This window comes from Sinocyclocheilus anshuiensis, unplaced genomic scaffold (assembly GCF_001515605.1).
Source record: "Sinocyclocheilus anshuiensis isolate Anshui unplaced genomic scaffold, SAMN03320099.WGS_v1.1 scaffold461, whole genome shotgun sequence".
NCBI lineage: Eukaryota > Metazoa > Chordata > Actinopteri > Cypriniformes > Cyprinidae > Sinocyclocheilus > Sinocyclocheilus anshuiensis.
In genome coordinates, this window is record NW_015541005.1 from 3,033,560 (window position 1) to 3,053,838 (window position 20,279).

A 20,279-nucleotide genomic window follows, 5' to 3' on the forward strand; every position below is an offset into this window, starting at 1 on the left:
CACATTTTGTGTGTCTCCCTAATCAAACACACCTGATTCAACTCATTAGCTCATTAAAAGAAACTCCAGGACCTGAAATAGGTGTGTCAGATAAGGGAGACATACAAAATGTGCAGTGTTGGGGGGCGCTCAGGACCAGGGTTGAGAAACACTGCCATAGAAGAACCATGTTTGGTTCCACAAAGAACCATCTCTTTCTTATCTTTTTATAATCTGAAGAACATTCTTTCGCCACAAAGAACCTTTTGTGAAACAGAAATGTTCTTCAGATGTTAAAGGTTCTTTATGGAACCATTTAGACAAAAAGGTTCTTCTATGGCATCGTGAAGCACCTTTATTTTTAAGAGTGTAGTGTGCATTAAATAAAAAATGACAAAATAGAACTAATAAAATATTGGAAAAATATTGGAAGTCATATTTCCATTTCAGTGGCGCAACATCAGGAATTATAAAATAAATGCTTTGAATAAATTAAATTAAACAATAAAAAATATATTTTGCAAAGAATGGTTAAAGTGAATTAACACAAAATGAAGAGCGTTTCTGTTGTTGCATTTTTATTGTTACTCTTTGAAAAAGGAATATTAACAGTCGTTGATGCAATTTAAGTTGGACATTATGACTGTCTGAAAGCTTAGGCTGCTGACTTGTTGCCTCGCTGCTTTATCAGGCAATGACTTTGCAGGCAGCGTTTGTGCACAGTCACCTCACAAAACTGATTTCTGAAAGGTTTCTGAGGCAGTGTGACGGCTTAATGATCTGCAACAAAATAGAACGAGCTTTGGTGATAACCAAGCGAATATTAAATGACTAAAATACTGATTTCTCACTAGAAATAACATAAAAAGTGCAAAACGTTGGTCAGAAATATACATTTACACACAAACTAGCCACCAAGTGCCATCTTTATTTTTTTAGCTCAACCATCACTGAATGGAACTCACAGGATTGAGGGATATCAAAGGCAGCAAGGGATACATCTCTGCTGCTTTCAAAAATCCATCAGATGAAAGCATCTCAGATGGGAAGTGAAGCTGACATTGGATTTGGACATGCCTCGATGCCTTCCTACCTGGCAGTGCATCCTCAGAAGGCAACAGTTATCAGCTTTCAGACGCAGCCAATATCTTGTAGTCAGTTGTTAACTCACTGAGCTGATTCAGTCAATAATTCAGTCTGACTGAATCAGACCATGATTCAGACCAGTGAAACTCATGAGTTTGATTCAGGCGGATTTGTGAACCAAATTCATTAAAAAAGAACTGGCCTCAGAATCACATGTTTGTTTATCATGTACTTAGCCATAACAATGTAAAAGATGATTGTGTTGTTTTCTTTTTATTACTTTGTGGTGCCATCTTTCTCTGATGGCACAACCAGTCTCTGCGAGTTCTCAACACAGCTTTATGCCTTATGTGTGATTTGCATCCAGGATCTCTTTCCGTTTAATGGCACTCCATTCACATAGTTGTGCAATGATACATTGTACACTTCCAGCTTCCCCCAGAGCCTCAGTAGGACATGCCAGTCTGTCTGTTTAATTAACACTGTCTCTTAGGGGATTCAGCATATTACACATACAACAGTGGAACACAAAATGCACCAGACGTGTAAACGCTGTGTGTGTGACTTTGCAAAACTCCCGTAGGGGATCACTAATCACTTTACCCCAACATTAGGTAAAACTGAGCAGATGTTCCCACACAAAAAAGATCTTGAATTATCCTTAATGAGAACTTCCACTGCAACACCTCTCACTTCTTATCTACGGCCCTCACTTAACCCTTGTGTTATGCTGAAAATCCTATATCTAATTTGGTGTTCCTGGTCAAAAATGGGCGGCCTTTTAAAAATCACCAAATCTTGGGTCATTTTGTCAGCTTATTTTCTTAACACAAGTTTTGTATTTCTCTTTGGAACTGATTGATCATAGGCCTCGTTAATCATTGAGAAACATGCTTTCATAGATGAGTCACTAAACTTATAGGTTTAATTGCTATTAGTGGGTCTCTAAATGTGGACCACACAGCCTCAAGCATCAGAGAATTTGTATCCTCCACAGCACATGTTCTTCTCTTAATATTTTTTTTCTTCATTTTGTGCATTGCAGCCAGGCACAAATTGTCCATTGCTGGACAAATGGGTGCCCTAAGCAGAATTGTATTGTTGTGCCAACCCCCTTCAAAAATTATGGAAGTAAAAAAATAAAAAATAAAAAAAACACTATAGGGGTCAAAAGAGAACTTTAATAAAATATACAAGTAAATAAATGAATAAATTGTAATTAAATTGCATTACTTACGAATTACAAATGTAGCTCTAGACAGTTACCTGTGGCTATGATTTTATTAATAGAGTTGTCTGATTGATTTTATAGTATCAAGCGTATCAAGTAAAACTACTTTGTTACTGCCCACCACTGCCGTAAAATGCCGTTTATATTTTTATTTATGTATATATACATGTTAATATTGATATAGAACGAAAGTTCTTTTTTTGAGCAATTGGGATGGTGCATGTTGGTGCCCTACGCAAACTGCATACTCTGCGTATAGGGAGCAGCGGTACTGATTGTAGCCTCCTGCCAGTCCTCTTTATCTCACCTTTCCAGCATGCCTACCCCTCCCTTTCACACTTGTGCTCAATATATCTCTCCTTTCATTCTCTCACTCCTTTCCCCTTTAACACCTTTATCATTTCATCTCCTATATGTATATTTTTTGCCTAAAAGCCACAGTAATCAAGGCTGTCAGTGTGTCAGTATGAAAAACATTCTTCCTTAAAGAAAAATGCATTTAGCTGACTCAAACATTGCCATTTATAAGGTATTTTCATGATGCAATCTACAGCTATGTTTCCCCTGAAGGTGTTTCTTCTAGTGTTTCAGTGTGGAGGTGCCTGCTATAGTCAACATGTACCTAAAATTTCACCTCATTTCATAGTGTTGAAGTGTAAAGAGCGTTTTCTGTGAAGGGTTACTATTTACTTCTTTTAAAGTCACCAATAAATGTTCAGATGACATCTTTGGCTTTCTAACCGTAATTTTTTGATGAATTTATAAAGTTTGAAACTGGACTTTCACCCAAAAATAGAAAAATGGAAATTTGCTATTAATTTACTAAAAATCTTCCTTACTGTTGTACTGAAGAAAAAAAGTAACCTACATCCTGTATGACCTGAGGGTGAGCAAATTGTCATTTTTGAGTGAACTATCCCTTTAAGTTTAATCATCTATCATTATTAAAAATGTAAATATCTTAAGTTAATAATAAACTGCGATACAGACAGATCATATAAAAAAAAAATCGCAATCTATTAGAAAGTGTCTCATTTTACCCAAATTCCCTGTCTTATTAAGACTAACATAGCATTAATGTACGTTTTACAGGGTGGTCTGTAAAGAAGCATATCATTAGTTTGATAAACAAACTGGTTAAAAGCACAGCGAAAAAAAATCTTAAAATATAGACTTTTAAATACTTTTTTATTTAACTTTTAATTTTACTTTTATAGACTTTTAGTGACTGCAGACTTTTAGTAGGAAGAAACAAATATAAAATATTTGGTAACACTTTACAATAAGGTGTCATTTGTTAACATTACTTAATGTATTATCAAACATGAATGAACAATGAACAATACATTTATTACTCTATTATTAATCTTTTTTAATGTTAGTTAATGAAAAGTTATTCATTGCTTGTACATGTTAGTTTACAGAGCATTAACAATTGTTAACAAACACAACTTGCTATTTTAATAATCCATTAGTAAATGCTGAAATGAATATTAACTAGGGATGCTCCGATTGATCGGCTACCGATCATTATCGGCCGATAATCACGTTGGGATGATCGATCAGTGGTCTCTAAAAGGCCGATCTCAAAAAAACAATCTCAAGCTGATGACACTGCCGTGAGAGGTTTGGCACGACATGCAGCGGCACCGTCTCAGTCTCTGTCTGGCACGGGTGAAATAATTATAATTCTGAAGTTGAGGTACTCACCTTTATATTTTTTCATTAAATAACTTATAAAGTAATTTGAAAACCTCGTGTGAGACGTAATTTCACAAACAGCGTGAGTGAATCACCGCGCGCGCGCGCTCTCTCTCAAAATACGCAAATGGCTTCAAATCACCACACATCGCGTTTGTCTATAAGCGAGCTACAAGCTGCACAGTTGACACAGGAATTGTCACTTGCACAGTCGAGGCAGTGTCACATCGTCACTAAAGTTTATAAATTGCAGTGGTGCGTATTTTTTCCGTGCTCATGTTAACGGATTAAAGCGTGCACACTGTACACGGTTACTGTCCGGCAGTGCGCTCCAGGAGCAGTGCGTCTGCTGCAGTGCTGACATCGTTTCCGCACCGAGCCTATGTTTGTTGCGCTGCAAGCGCTGAATTAAAGTATCAGTGCATTGTTTGCAGTAAATATGAACATGGATTGACACGAAAATGTAGTAATTACACCATAAATGCAAAGGCAGTAGAGCTGACTATTTCTGTCAATGGTAAGTTTGTGATAATGTAAGAAAAGTAGTTTAAATGTTTTGCCAATTGCTTGAGCAACTTAATATATAAATCTAGAAGTAAATGCGTTTTATGTGTAAATGTGTTGCTTATATTTATTGTGTTTAAACATGTCTGTGACAGATTGTATTACTGTGTAAAAAAATAATCACAATGTTGAAAAAGCATTTTCAGTGACAATGTTTGGATTTGAAATCAAAATAATGGATAAATGTTGTGTTTGTGGGAAACAGCTACGGATCAGTAGCGGACTCCTGTGTGAAAGCTGCTTCCCCTCTCACAAGAGACACCTAAGAGGGGAATTCCCCCCATTTTCAAAAATGAAATTCAGGCCCTGAATAAATGTCTAAAAATCCTGATTGGAGTATCACTATAAATAGTTATAAATTATAAAAAGAAGGCTTTAAAAAGATCGGTAGCGGTGATCGGTATCGGCAGATACTGCTTTCTGTGATCGGTGATCGGCCTCAAAAATCCTGATCGGAGCAACCCTAATATTAACTAAGATTATTAAATGCTGTAGAAGTATTGTTCATTCTTAGTTCATGTTAACTAATGTAGTTAACTAATGTTAACAAATGAACCTTATTGGGAAAAATTATTTGCCTCTTGCTTACATAAAAAAGAAAGTCTGTAGTGTTTCTCTGCATGTACATTGATGTTTTAATTAATCATTAAATTAATATTTGATGATTGAATACACTGATGGCCTATAATTAGACTCTAAAGTTTTAACATCTAATTTAGCTGTAAGACGCTTTATATGATTAACTGCTGTGTGCTGTTTGTTTTTATCAGGGATTATAACACATAATAGGTGGTGCATGGTAATGAGCTCTAGCAGTAAACTCCAGCTGGTTTTTATGTCCCTTAATAAGCACACCATGCTAGCAAGCAACCACACCAACTGCTGGTAAATAATTATATGCAATTTCCCCCACCCCCCATATAGGTATAATCTGCGTCCGTGGGTCTTCTTGGGTTTGCTTCTTTAGGTCAGATGAACTTTATACTGAAGATATGACGTGATATGAAGATATCACAGTGTTAAGATTTAAAATGACTAATTTTTTTTAGCTTCTGTAGGAAGAATATAAGACTTTGCTTCAGATTAATTTCATCGCAAAATAGATGCTGCATTTATCTCTTATCGTAACAGCAAACATTTTAATCGTACACACCTCCCAGTTTGTTCTTCACAGCGCTGTCTGCCTTCTTAACACTAATTAAATATCTGCCCTCCCACCACTAATTAAAAAGTGTTAGGTACACAGGCCGGTGCTGGGATGCCTGGGGAGGTAGAGGTATGACAACCTTTTTTTCTCTCTCTCTCTCTTAGTTATGTATTTAGCAGGGTTTATGTGTGAGTAACTGCGTATTCATGACACTTACAAATGCCTCAAGCTGTGCTCCAACACATTATGTTTCCACTCCCGTACACCTCCCTATACATACATAATCATATGCAAAGTATTTCCCTCTGATAAGCATGCATTGTACATTCAAGACTAATCAAAACCTGATTCAACCACAGCGGTCGTCATCTATCAAAATAACATACCGTATTGGCCAGAATATAAGATGATGTTTTTTTCTTGGAAATATATCTGAAAAAACGCGGTCGTCTGATATTCAGGGTCTAGACTTTGACATGTCAATAATACACCCACAACAATAGGTGGCGCCAAATACGCATAAAACGAGTGTGCCATGAAATACGTAATGTAAAGCGTGTTGTAAAGATCGCGAGTAAAAACAAAAGAAAAAGAAAACCTTACAGCTGCATGAGTCGTGACTGTCACGTTAGCCTGATGGGACCAAACTCCCTTTGTGATTTTAAAACGTAAGACAGTACCCAGATTTGAAGACTATAGTAAGATTTAACTTCTACTGTTAATAAGATTTTGGTAGGCTACTATTAGATGGATAGCCTAAATGTCCTAAATCAGATGGGCTACCTGTTTTTTTTTTTATGGTATATCAAAAAGTGTATATTTTTTAAATGTGATTGTTGGTACATTTTACCAGTTTTTAGCATACTTTCAAAACAAAAATTAAAATAGGAAAAATGTGCAATATGAAAATAATTGAAGACAAAATGTGTTTTACTGAGAAAAAACAAGATTTGGTTTTTAAAAAGCCTTTTTCCAAAAGGTACATCTGGAAAAGGGGGGGTCGTCTTATAATCAGGGTCGTCTTATATTCGGGCCAATACGGTATATGCTAAAGGGTCACCATGGACGATTGAACACAAAATTAAGGCTTTTACATTGTGTTCAAGTGCATAGTAGGCTGTACGATTAAATTTACAGCTGACTCAAACTGGCGCACATCAAATACATATTTCCGCGACGTGTATAATCCCGCCCACTTAAAGAGGTACTAAACTGCAGTGGAAACACAAACCGAGTTTAGCTGAGTCGTGCCGAGCCGACTCATACCACGCAGTGGAAAAGCGCCATTAGGCTGTGTCCAAAATCATCCCCTATACCATTAACCCTTAAATGCATACCTCGGGTCTTTAGCGACCCGGGACATCATTCTCTACCCTCTCCCTCCTTAATTTTTAAAGTTAGACGTCAACTTTCTTAGTATTTCTCAATCTATTCATTATAAACAATATAACAAGAAAAAATAGTAAAATATAAAAGAATGCCAGTTTTCTGATTAATTTTTTGTAAAAAGTGTATAGGGTCGCTAGAGACCCGAGGTATGTAAATGTGTAGGTATTTTTTCCTGCACAACTATATTTACATATCTGATGACTCAATATGAGCAATGCATCTTTTTTCGTCAAGGTGGCACTGTTTGATACACAATGATGACGTGAAGTTTCATTCATAATTACCACAGGCATAAAACAAACAAATATCATCAGCAAAAATTGAAGTGATTTGAATGGCTTTACTGCAGAGCAATTACTATATGCAATGAAAGGTGCTCTGATGATGACAGCGATGGTAAAATCATCTGCTTAAATTGAACCCTTTTAAGTTTCAAAAGGTAAGGTATTTTATTCTTCTGTAATTGTTCTTAAAATATCAAGAGAGTTTTTTGCTATTGCAGCAGTTAAAGATCCATCCGTGCTGTATATATAGGTCCGGGTCGCTAAAGACCCGAATATGTAATAATGATTGGCGAAACATTCATGCATTTAAGGATTAAATAGGGTGCAATTAGAGGGGACAGACATTTGTAGTCGTGTCTGAAACCATAGTTGACATTATCGAGTGCACTCATTCAATCCCATAATGCACTGTAATAATGAAAATACCACTGATGTACACTGAACGGCTTGAGAATACTCATAACGCACGGTGAGGGTTGTGACGAATGAATTCCCGCATCTTGCCAGAAGATGGCGCCTGCTTGCTCATGTGGGTACAGAGTAATATCATACAGGTATAAATATCTTTTTAATTGATTATTCAATAGTTTAACTGGTTTAACTAATTTTGAAATGATTATTATTAAACATCAAGCACAATCTATGCAAAAGCAGCAGCCTGTTCGGCGCACTCAGTGTCTGAATTCACTCACTTGTTTTCATTCTCTTCTTAGTGGACTAATGTAGAGAATAGTGTCCACTTTTAGAAACGCACTCACAAACTTCCCTAAGCACTTCCCCTCAGGGCCCGCTGCCATTTTGAAGTGCGTTCCACTTCATGAAGTGGACAAGGGAAGTTTATATGGACAGACCCTCGACCCCTCGATTTTGACCAAGGGAGCGAGTCTGCTTCATATGTACACTTCAGGCCGATCCATAGACAACAATGCAACACGATTATGACGTCATTGCAGATCGCGTTTAATTTATCCCTGCCCCAAACAACTCTATAATATATCATTTATTTTTTACATTTCTAACATCCCAAGCATACCTATTTACATATAGAATGCTGCACCAAACAAATTCATAAGGGGAAAATGTAAACAATAATCCAACTCAAAATCACACTGTCCTTTTACTAGGGTTGGGATCTTGGGAAATGGGTTATTCATAACTTGTTCTATTTATTTTTGTTGCTCGGTTCCAGTAACCAAATTCTTTATACATTCTTATAATTATTGGTATCAACCAATAAAAGCAATTACCTGCACATAGGGCTGCACGATTAATCGAATGCGATTGTCATGCGCATCTTGTCAGTAAAGCCGGTTCTGTGATTAGTAGTAAATCTCCATCACGTGTTTTCAGATGGAGCAGCATTTACTACACAGAGCCGTAGTTCACTGACAAGCTACGCAAAATCGCGTTCATAATCACAGACGATATAATCGCGCGATAATGAAATTGAAGAAATTGTTCTGAGATTATGGAAGCTGTTTGCGTAGCTTCTCAGTGAATGCTGTTCCATCTGAAAGCCCGTGAAAACACCACATTTAATAACATATTTTTACTCCAAACTCACTTCATAACGTTAGTCAAGTGTTTGAAATAAATCCTTCTGTGAGATGATGTGGCTTCTTACACAGAATAAGGCACGCAACATATTTCATAGTATTCTAAGCAGTGATAAAGGCTATGTCGATTAGCAGTCGTAGTCGTAAATCTTCTGTTTATTCAGCAACCGCTATAGGGATTTCCTGATTTCTTCTGCGAGGCGTATTTGGAGTTTCAGTGCGAGAGCGCCCTCTGGCCTTCAGATGGAGATTTACTACTGATCACAGAACCGTGCTTCACTGAAAGATACACATGACAATCGCAGCTTCTGCGATTTAATTTCGATTATTCGTGCAGCCCTACCTGCACACATCAACTATTAGCCACTTATTTAAAAACAGCAATAATCAGGACATATCCTATCAATCAAAAGGTGGAAAAACATGTCAGACTGCAACTCGTGTATAGGAAATGTCTCTCGTATATAATTTAGGAAGTTAACGTGATGACGCATTAACGCAAGCCCACTTCAAAAAATAGCTCGGTAAACGCAGGTTGCATTTGACCCTATGAGTCACCCTTAGTTTTTGTTTACTTTTTTTCTCCTCACCAAACATTAGTTGAGCTCGCCTCCCATCCAGTATTGCAAAGAGCTTTGTTACGTCTGATAGAAACAAAGTCTCAGCTCTCAAATTCTATGCATTTTATCACATCACAACACATTTTGATGCGCTTACATGTGGCGTAACAGATTTAATAAAGCTATATTGTGAAATAAACATGCATGAACATAGAACATAGAATTATAGTGTATATAGAAGATACAGTATAATTTACTGAAATGTCTCATGTCTCGTGTAATCTCAGTCAATGTTTCAACCGCAGCATGTCAATGAAACAGCTTTTGAACAATGTCACTTAACAATGCATTTACCTCAGAAAAGTAATCTAGTCTTCACAGTTTGTTAGTTCACTTATTTACTCTTAATTATATATGTAAGTTTAAAAATATATGTAAGTATAAAAACTAACTTATGAGCAATTGAGTTGTATGCAAACATATCAGTTTTTATTTCAGTGTGATTATATCTGAATGTAAATAGCAGTTGAATAATAGTTTGGGCTCTCATTCATTTTAACCTGTATTATAATTATGTACTAAATGAGAGGGCTTCCTGCATAGTTTACAGCGTTAGTTGGGAGAGATTTTTTTCCTTAGGAAAGCCAAACTATTAGTATTGGCAGATGTCATTCTGAATAATCAGCTATCAGTATTGGCAGAGAAATTTAATATTGGTGCATCCTTAGTAAAATACTCTGCTAAAGTTTCCTGCACTACTTATTCAGTGGTGCCACAACACTGCTGTTTAATCTACAGTGCAATCAGTGTAGTTGGTAGTTTAATTACAGAATGACTCCGGTTGTTATTAAATCAAAAACATACACCACAACCAGTGTAGTCAAATTTCTGGCACAAATGACTCTTGAGTCTAGGTGTCACGAATCCGGTCTATGAACTTCAATTCACTCACCACCAGAGGTCACCCTTCCATTACATTGACTCTCGCACTACACACACTGTTGCATGTCATCCCGGACTACATATCCCATCATCCATTGCACTGATTGCACACAGCACTGATTGCACACAGCTGTAACCAATCACACATTCACTATATAACACTCACTCTGATCCTTTTCAAACGGCCGAGTATTGTTTAGTGCTTATCGCTCATCGTGTGATAGTTACTTTACGGAGCCTTTTCCACTGTTAGTTTCTAGTTCCTAGTTCTAGTCTTAGTCTAGTCTCGCCGTGTTTTCTGATTTCCTGGTACCTGATTTTTGCCTGTTTATCTTAAGTTAACCCTTTGCCTGCTGTTTCGGACTGTGTTTGCACCTCGCCTGGACTCTAGCTCGTGTTATTGGATTACCCCTCATGTCAAGCCCTCTGGATATTGTTAGCCGCTTATCGACCACGCCCGTTTTGGATTACTCTTCTGTCTTGCCCTCATTATACCTGTTTGCCCTTGTTCGACCCTGCCTGTGTTTCTGACCTCTCTGCTTGAATTAAAGCTTGCACATGGATCCGCACGTCTCACGTCTTGTCAGCCCCGTATTTTTTTTTTTTAGTGATCTTGTTGATCATATAACAATGTGTGCAAAGAACGAAAGGGAAAACAGGACCATGGCCAATGCAGTCCGATTACAGTGAGTTTAACAACTTTTTTTTTTTTTTTTTAGATTTTGCCTAAAGTTTTAAGAAACTGTTTCATTTAAAAAATGTCTTTCTGTCTTTTTCTGTCTTACAAATAAAATTATGTTGTCATATATTAACCCTCATGTAACTTGGGACCTGTTTGACTTTCTTTTTTCTGCTAATTCTTTGGACACTTCAGTGACCTACAATCGAGTTAATCAGCTCTATGAATGACTTCTTGAGGTCTCTTGACCACAATCTAAGATCATTGCCTGTAGTTTTGAGACCCAGGCCAAGATACCAAGTAATGAATCCCAGACCATGTTTATGAGAGTCCTTAAGATGAAGAGTCCCATATAACAATGTGTGATTCAGATGTATATTACTTTTATTTGTCAGTAGTATTTTATAAAAACAAATAAAAATAATTTGTATTTTAGTTATAGATCATTTTATTAATTTGTTTTATTGGTTTTGTTTGCCTATCTGTCTGTCTGTGCAGTTCTACACTGTGCAAGGATTGTTAAATTAACTTCAACTTTGAACTCTCCAACTGAATTTAAGTCTTTTTGCATTTGCTTATTTTAGGAGCTTCTGATTTAAAGAGATAGTCCACCCAAAGAGTTACAAGCACACAGAACAAGGGACTGTATGATAGAGCAAAACCTAAGATCTTTATTGTGTAGGATAAAATGAAGATATCTCAGGCTGTTATCAGATTCGGTCATAAATTAATTAATCACATTTCATGTTGACTTAGAGAAATCTTTCACATCGAGCCATAATCTACAACAAACTTCTTCCGTAACAAATCATAATTACTGGGAAAATGCTCATTTTTATTGCAAATTCCAGCACAGGAACGCCTCTCTCTCTCTTTACAAACTAACGTAGTCACATTAAATGATTGTTTTCTTATCGCACTTGGGAAATGTGTGTCGAATTTTAATGAGAATTTTCCCACTCACTGTCTGTGGAAGTAGCTGTGAAATCCTGCAATTGTAATCTCGCCTCACTCTTTACTGTGAGAGAAACACATAAAGAGAGAGTGGGGAGTGATAAGAACGAAAGGGAAAACAGGGTATGGATAAGAATGTTAGCGCTGGAGATCGCTGGAAGCTCTAATTTAAGCCATGACCAAAGATGGGCAGATGAATACAAGAGCAAGCATTAAGAAGTTCCCTTCCTTCCAGCAGTGTGCTGTGAAAGTGCTAGAGAGAGAGAGAGAGGGGCTTCAGAGAGGAAGTAGGCGATAAGGTTATGGGAGAGATATTGTTTACTAGCTTATCTGTGACAAGTGTGTATGTCTTTGTGTTTGTGTGTGTGTGTTGAGGAAGGAGGTTGTGGAAATCTTCTGGTTTCTTGTTACAGGCTGAACATCACCCTTGATTTTGGCTTTCCTCTCTTGTTCTCCCCTCATCATTGTCTGTTCCCCCGCCGTCAGGGATATTAACCCACCCAGCCTTCCACATCAAAACCCTAACATTCCCTTCCTCAAACCACAACCCTCTCTGACCCAGTTTTTTGGGGTAAAGGGCTATTGTGTGCTTTTCTGAGAGTCTCCCCCTCGCGCATTCTTCATGGAGACACGCTTTGTGTGCGCATACAGTATGTGTGTGTAGGTCTCTAGTACTGCTGTAAGGTCAGTGGTCTCTGATCTCCAGGGCTGCTCTTCAAAAGAGAAGAAAGGAGGAGGATACAGAAATGAGAAGAGGGAAAGCAGACAGGGAAAGACAGAATGTCGAGTATGTGTGAGTACAACTTTCACAGCATGAGCTTGTAACAGGCAAATACATCAGTGCTGTTTGACCTGATTTGACCAAGTATTTCTGTGAACTGGATGGGACTTTTATCTTCTGTGTCTCTGTAGATGTGGCATGTGTTATGTTATGTGACACTGTTCACTGTGAACCAGTGAATCTCAGGCAGGGGCTACATTTTGCTTTTCCAAACCCATAAAACAATATTATTAAAATTTGTGTATTAATAATGTAAGTTTTGTCACAGGATTATTTTGTTCGTTTGTTTATTTATTTAAGAGTGAACTATTCATGTAATAATGAAAATGCTAAATGATATTCATTATATTATGAGGTAGGAGGAGCACATTTCTGGTTTAATGCTTGGGATTTATTTTGCTTTGCCAAACCTATGAAACATTATTAAAATTCTGGCTGTCAAATGATATCTATCTATCCATCCATCCATCTCTGTCTGTCTGTCTGTTTTAATTTTCAAATTTGTTTCTGAACTATTCATATAATAATACTGAAAGTGCTTAATGATAGGAACGGTATAATGAGGCAAAATATTTTTTATTTTTTTTAGTTTAATGTTTGGACTACATCAAATATTAAACCAGAATCAAACAGCCAATCCTAACAATATTATTAAAATTGACAGTTTTAGTAATATTGGAGCTGTCAAAGGATTTGTTTGTTTGTGAACTAATCTTGTAATGATACTAATGAAAATACTAAATGATATTCACTGTTATGCAATGAAAAGAGCACATTTCTGGTTGAAAATTTGTAAAGGGGTGCAGTGGGGCTCTTGGGAACATAAGCCAAAAAAGGCTGGGACACACTGTAAACAAATGAGATGGCAGACTGAGAGAGAGGGAGTGTGGATGGATGGATGAAGGGTATAGATTGGCTTTGACATGGTCGCAGGGGCATTTTGCTGAATCTGTACATTGTCTGTCCCTGCCAAGGGGCAGGGCATGAGAACTGAGCGTGTGTGTGGAGCTAGAGAACCACATGAGTAACAGGGGACTCTGGCTTTAATCAGTGAATAGGATCAACAATTATACCAGGAATGCCTTAATGTATTCAGGACAAAATGTTTTGGTTTGTGCGGCATGAGCTTGTTCTCTGTATAGGAAAAAAACGTATACACTACTGTTTGAAAGTTTGGGGTCTGTACCATTTTTAAAAGAGGCCATTTATGCTCACAAGGGATGCACTTATTTGCTCAAAAATACAGTAAAAATTATAATATTTTATAATATTACTAAAGTAAACTTTTTTTTTTCATTTTAATATTTTTATCAAATGTAATTTATTCCTGAGACAGCAAATCCAAATTGTCAGCATCATTACTCCAGTCTTCTGTGTCACATGATCCTTCAGAAATCAATATGGTGATTTGCTGCTCAAGAAGTATTATTATCAATGTTGAAAATAGTTGTGCTTATTATTTTTGTGGAAACAAAAAAGTAATATATTTGGAATAGAAGTTTTTTTGTAACATTGCAAATGTCTTTGCTGACACTTTTGATCAATTTAATGCATCCTTGTTAAATAAAAGTATTAATTTCTTTTTTTTTTTTTTTTAACTCACTGACTCCAAATGTTGGAAATAAAATAGATTGAAATATATCTGATTATTATTCATTATGTAGAGGGTAAAGTACAGTAGCTCTTATGAGTTTGTGTTGAAATTTCATTATTTAATTTTATCTGTCTTCTATGATTTTGATAATTGTTTTGTTTTGCAATAAATAACTTTTAGCTCTTATTAAGTAATGTTATAAATTAAAGCATAACAAACAGATTTTTGTTTTTAACTTGGCATGAAACCAAAAGGGATGTCTTGCCCCAGAGAGTCCTTTGACATATCATAAAAGTGACACAATACGAATGCTGAGGCACAATTTACTTTATTCAAGCATGTCTAATACACACACGGGAACATTTTTATATTATTTTATGGTTGTTAGTTGAGTCCCTGTGGCCAAAGCTTGTGTGTGAGTGAGCGTGTTCAACAGGCACAAATACAAAACAAAGTCCTTTATTCCCTTTGGGAGTGAGTGCTATTTCAACCTTGAGAGAGAGAGAGCATGACAGAGAAAGAGAAATAAAAGAGTGATGGTGAGATGATGGGGGCATAACAGCAACAGCAGTCATTCAAGGACAGATGCTCCAGAGTGACCAGTGGATCCCTCTCGTTTTCTGTACGTCTTTTGTATTTTCAGTATGTGTGTGTACTTTGTGTCTACGTATGAGTCACGTTCTAAGTCTATGTTCCTCACCCCTAGTGCCTCTACCAGCATAGTGAGACACAGATTAAAGATGAAGGGCTAGTACACATGAGCGCATGCCCACTGCTGAGGTCCTCTTCTGGGCAGTAGGAGCAGGAAAGCCCTGGACCCTCTGGTCCTGTTGAGTTGGATAACGGTGACCTTTGAGAAGAAATAAATTAGTCTGTTCTCTTCACTCAAACATGCATACTATATACTTGGGCACATTAAATGAGATATTATAATATTATATATCTCCCTTGTATTTGCTCAGACGTGGCCTAATATACATTTACATTTACATTTAGTCATTTAGCAGACGCTTTTATCCAAAGCGACTTACAAATGAGGACAATAAAAGACCAAGTAATGAATTTAGGTAAATGGGTGCAGAGTGGTGGTTTTGTAGGCAAACATTAATGCCTTGAATTTAATGCGAGCAGCTATTGGTAGCCAGAGCAAATTGATGAACAGAGTATTGATGAATTAATGAATTAATATGGTCATAACAATCACTACCTGCTTTATTGGTAGAAGAAATTCAAACATTCATTTAAAAATAAAAAAAAGCCAAACAAGAACAAGTAGGGACAAACCCGAGAGGTCACACACTCACCCGCTCACCACAGCTGTTCTCCCTCAGGGAAGATTTGTGTGGTTCAGGCTCAGTGCTCAAGGTAATTCTGTCTGCGTAGGTGTGTGTGAAAGAGAGAGTTCCATTCATTGAGTCTATTAGCACTAGGTTGACCTTTTATCGATCATTATATCTAGCAGAATACACAATGAACTATATATGGATGAATATTGGTATATATTGGTACCATATCTGTTTGGATATAAAATTATTGGATATTTAATAGTGCTAATTTCATATTTCCTTCATTTGTTTACTTTTGTTGTCATCTAACATTCACTAATTTATTCTTTAAAAACACTTTCATTTTATACACTTTAAAAACACTTTATTTAATAACACTTAATATAATCTTAAGCAAATCTCAAAATTAATATCTATTTTTCATACTGTATACTTTAATGGTGTGAGGCCTGTAGCATTTAAAATGCTGTTCATTTTAGTTTTTAATATTTCAGTTAGAAAAATAGTAATTGTAATAGTGGCCATTTATTGATTTTCATTTATGAAATAAAAAGTTGTCTTGGATTCAAATGGTTGTATCATACATTTTTCCTTTCTAAAAGATCTGGTTCTTTTAAATGGCTCTTTTAGTTAAAAGATGGGACTTTCATTCCTGCCATATTGTCTACCATATTGAGAATGGCTGTTTTTAATGAAACTCCTTCTTACACAATATATCTTTTATTAACTGTCAGTGCACATCAAAAACTGCACTAAAAATACTGTAATTATGTTTCACATACTGTATGTAATTGTTTTAAGTATGAACTTTTAATTATATTTGAAACTCTCTGTGTTTGTCCACAGAGTCTGTGAGCTGTGCAGTGTGGGACGCTGTCTGCCCCGTTGTCATCAGACGTCATGAGCTGGAGCTTCCTGACACGTCTGCTGGAGGAGATCCAGCACCACTCCACGTCGGTGGGGAAACTCTGGCTCACTGCGCTAGTTGTCTTCCGCATCGTGCTGACTGTGGTGGGCGGCGAGTCCATATACTACGATGAGCAGAGCAAGTTTGTCTGCAACTCGGGCCAGCCGGGATGTGAGAACGTCTGCTACGATGCCTTCGCGCCACTCTCGCACGTGCGATTCTGGGTCTTTCAGATTATCCTGTCCGCCATGCCCTCTCTGCTCTATATGGGCTATGCAGCCAATAAGATCTCCCACAACGAGGAATTGAGGGGCGGTGCGGGGGCCAGGGCTCCAGCCGCAAGCAACTCAGCGGGGGGTGGATACACCCAGCGCAGACCAAGAAAGATGTACTTTGGTGCGCGGCAGCATCGGCCAGGACATGAGGATGGGGAAGAGGAACGCGAAGACGACCCCATGATTTACGAAGTGCCTGAGATAGACAGCACGCGTCGTGAGCTGGTGCCACCGCGTCCCAAACCCAAAGTGCGCCACGATGGGCGCCGGCGAATACGAGACGATGGTCTGATGCAAGTTTATGTGTTACAGCTGCTGACACGCTCTGCACTGGAGGCAGGCTTTCTGGCGGGACAGTACCTGTTATATGGCTTTCGAGTGGAACCGATCTTTGTGTGCTCGGATAAACCCTGCCCGCATCATGTGGACTGCTTCATCTCACGCCCCACCGAAAAAACCATCTTCCTCCGAATCATGTATGGTGTCAGCTGCCTTTGCCTGCTGCTAAACCTGTGGGAAATTATTCACCTCGGAGTGGGAACTATCCGTGATGCACTGCGCAAACGAACCGAATCAGCCGCCGATGATGAGTACCAGCTCGGCTTGCTTGCAGCAGGGGGCGTGTCTGTTGGAGTAGGTGGGCCTTCGCTCAGCGAAGGGGAACCAGGAGGCGGAGTTGGGGGCGGCGTACGAGAAGCAGACTATGTTGGTTATCCCTTCTCCTGGAATACTCCTTCTGCGCCGCCAGGGTATAACATTGTAGTGAAGCCTGAGACGACGCCGTACACAGACCTGAGCAACACCAAGATGGCATGCAAGCAAAACCGTGCTAACATTGCCCAGGAGGAGCAGCAGCAGTACGGCTCCAATGAGGACAACTTCCCGTCTGCAGGTGAGGCGAGACCGCCTCCCATCAACAAAGATGTGATACAGTTAGAGGCGGCGATTCAAGCCTATACCTTGCAGCACCATGCTAGCAATAACCACGACGAGATGAACGACACCAATGACATCGACGAGAAGCCTCAGAGCAACATCACCACTGCACCACAGAAGGAGCGAAAGCAACAGTCCAAGCATGGAAAATCTGGGAGCGCTGGGAGCAGCAGCAGTAGCAAGTCCGGAGAAGGCAAACCATCTGTCTGGATCTGACATTTGCACACACACCTGAACATTACACTCAGTGGTGCACACTATCATCCATTTCTGCAAGTTTCTTTAGACACGAAATATCATGTGCATCCCACAGATTACAAAGACTGCAAACACGTGATTTGAAAAATGCTGTATATCTTTTTGAAGTGCTTTCGGTGCCTTAAAGAAAGTCCATGAATGAGATGGATTTTTTTCGTACTATTTCTTGATCTTCCTAAAATAATCTTTATTACGTAGATTACGTCGAGCTCTAAGAACATTCCCTCATAATCCAGAAAAAAACTGTCCGTTTTCAAAGTTCGGAACTATTCAGTGAGTTGAGAAAGTCTTCCTATCGGATTCTTCCGTAAGAGTGATGACGCTACAATCCGATTCCAAACCAGCTGTCTTCCTTTTGCCAGTGTTAAACAATAACTTTTGCATCAAGATGCCAAGCTATAACAATGCAATGATACACCAATGCTGTGGTGGTACACTGTGGTCTTCAAGACCCAACAAACAGTCCTGTGAAATAAGCTGTAAATCTACATTTACAAACACGCAAACACATCCAGTGCAAATGTTTTTATAGCTATGGGTGTTTGAGGAAGCAGAGCAATGTCTTTCAGTTCTAGAGATTCTCTTAGGTTTGAGATCTCTGTAGTATTTCTAGCCACCAAGACTTGGGATATTCTGTTGATGGATCCACTTCCTACTCTGTTCTTGTACTATCCCCTACTGGTGAAGAAAGCATTTGCAGTCTAGTCTTATCAGCCATATAAATATATACAGGGTCCCCACAGTCCTGGAAATGACATTGAATTTTAAAAGTGTTTTTCCAGACCTGAAAAAAAAGAGGAAATTAATTAAAAAAAAATAAAAGAAAGGTAAATTAATTGTAGTGCTCAGTTTTCTTGGTTGTTTCTTTAGATAGAAATTACTCTTTGTGAGTTCAGTCATTATGAAATTATTTTTAAAATTCTTTATCCAGTAATTGAATGCTGAATAAGGGGAAAAATCATGGAAATTCATTGCTCATAAAGTGTGGAAATTCTGTACTTTTAGGTGCATATGAAACTATTTTACATTCAGATTGACTTGTCTGAAAGTCACTGTGTATTGTTGGTATTGCTCTTATGAACCTGTATTTATGGGAACATCCTCTAGCTCTAACAAACTTGATATAGCCAATCCAAGTAGCAGGTCTAACTTGGTTCAAATGGAGGTTGAAAGTTTAACAGTGGCACTCTTCAGATCATGCGATGTAGATATCTAAGGTACACACAAACAGATTCATAAACACTGTGTGAAGAGTCTTCCATTCTCTCTTACTGCCACATTCCAACTTGTGAGACTTTTGCCTTTATGTAGGATGTTTCAGTTTGTGACAATTGCCATGGGAGACCAAATACTGTTTGTCACAAAGACATCGAGCTACTATGCAGTCATGCGGACTGAGGAAAACACGCCATAGAACACCATTGTGTGTGCCTGTGTGTGTGTGCTTGCGTGTAGCTGAGGACGAGGCGGCGGGGAGTGATTGCATGAGTGCATGTGACTAGTATTTGATTAATGAATTAAAGAAAAGAAAACCCTTTACATATCAGCATTTCAGCAGTATTTATTGATGCTGAAGATTGTGGCATTAGATTTGTGGTTTCTAATTGAGACTTGACTTGTTTGTATTTTTAAACGTCGATTTGGTTTCGTTTTTTATTAGCTTTTTTAATACACAGAGTTCTATTCAACAGTGCCCATATGATATGATTATTACAAAATAGTTGGTTTTTTTAGGATTTTGTTGCCTTTAATCGTAGTAAAAACAAACTATGTGCTGTATTTGTAGTCAATCAGTGCAAATATGTTTCCCAGTATGCTCAGTGAATCCTTTTTTTCATAGACATGATCGAATATGATTTTGCATGGCAGGGAAAATAGGAATGTTTTAGGGCAATTTCCAATGGGAAAACTCTAAACAAAAAGGATTCTGCAATGTAACTACTTTGTCCTTTTCTGTGTGGATGTGTGTTGGAGTTTCTAACAGCTGTATATTGGAGCGCTCCAGATGGAGTGAGTATAAGAGACCCCTCTGTCCCACATCTGAGCACCAATGAGTGTGTTTACGTTTAATGTGTGAGCGTTTGTGGAGTCAGGGTTAGCCGAGGCGATCCTCAAGAAAAACCTCTCTCGTATTTTGTCAGCTGTCTGAGAAAGAAACTGAGTAAGCTAC

General features: G+C 38.0%; 1 protein-coding gene across 2 annotated transcripts in view; it reads left to right on the plus strand.

The window, feature by feature from the left end:
* Positions 1 to 18,859, plus strand: part of LOC107690314 (gap junction gamma-1 protein-like) — a 33,521-nt gene extending 14,662 nt beyond the window's left edge. The window contains exons 1-2 of one of the 2 annotated variants that reach the window (XM_016488618.1): positions 12,804 to 12,859; positions 16,580 to 18,859. In XM_016488618.1, coding sequence (XP_016344104.1) covers positions 16,634 to 18,067 — 1,434 coding nt within the window. In that variant the 5' untranslated portion in view covers positions 12,804 to 12,859; positions 16,580 to 16,633 and the 3' untranslated portion in view covers positions 18,068 to 18,859. Of the gene's footprint in view, positions 1 to 12,803; positions 12,860 to 16,579 lie in introns of those variants that run through there. The other variant, XM_016488617.1, reaches the window with a different exon arrangement.
* The last annotated feature ends 1,420 nt before the right edge of the window (positions 18,860 to 20,279 follow it).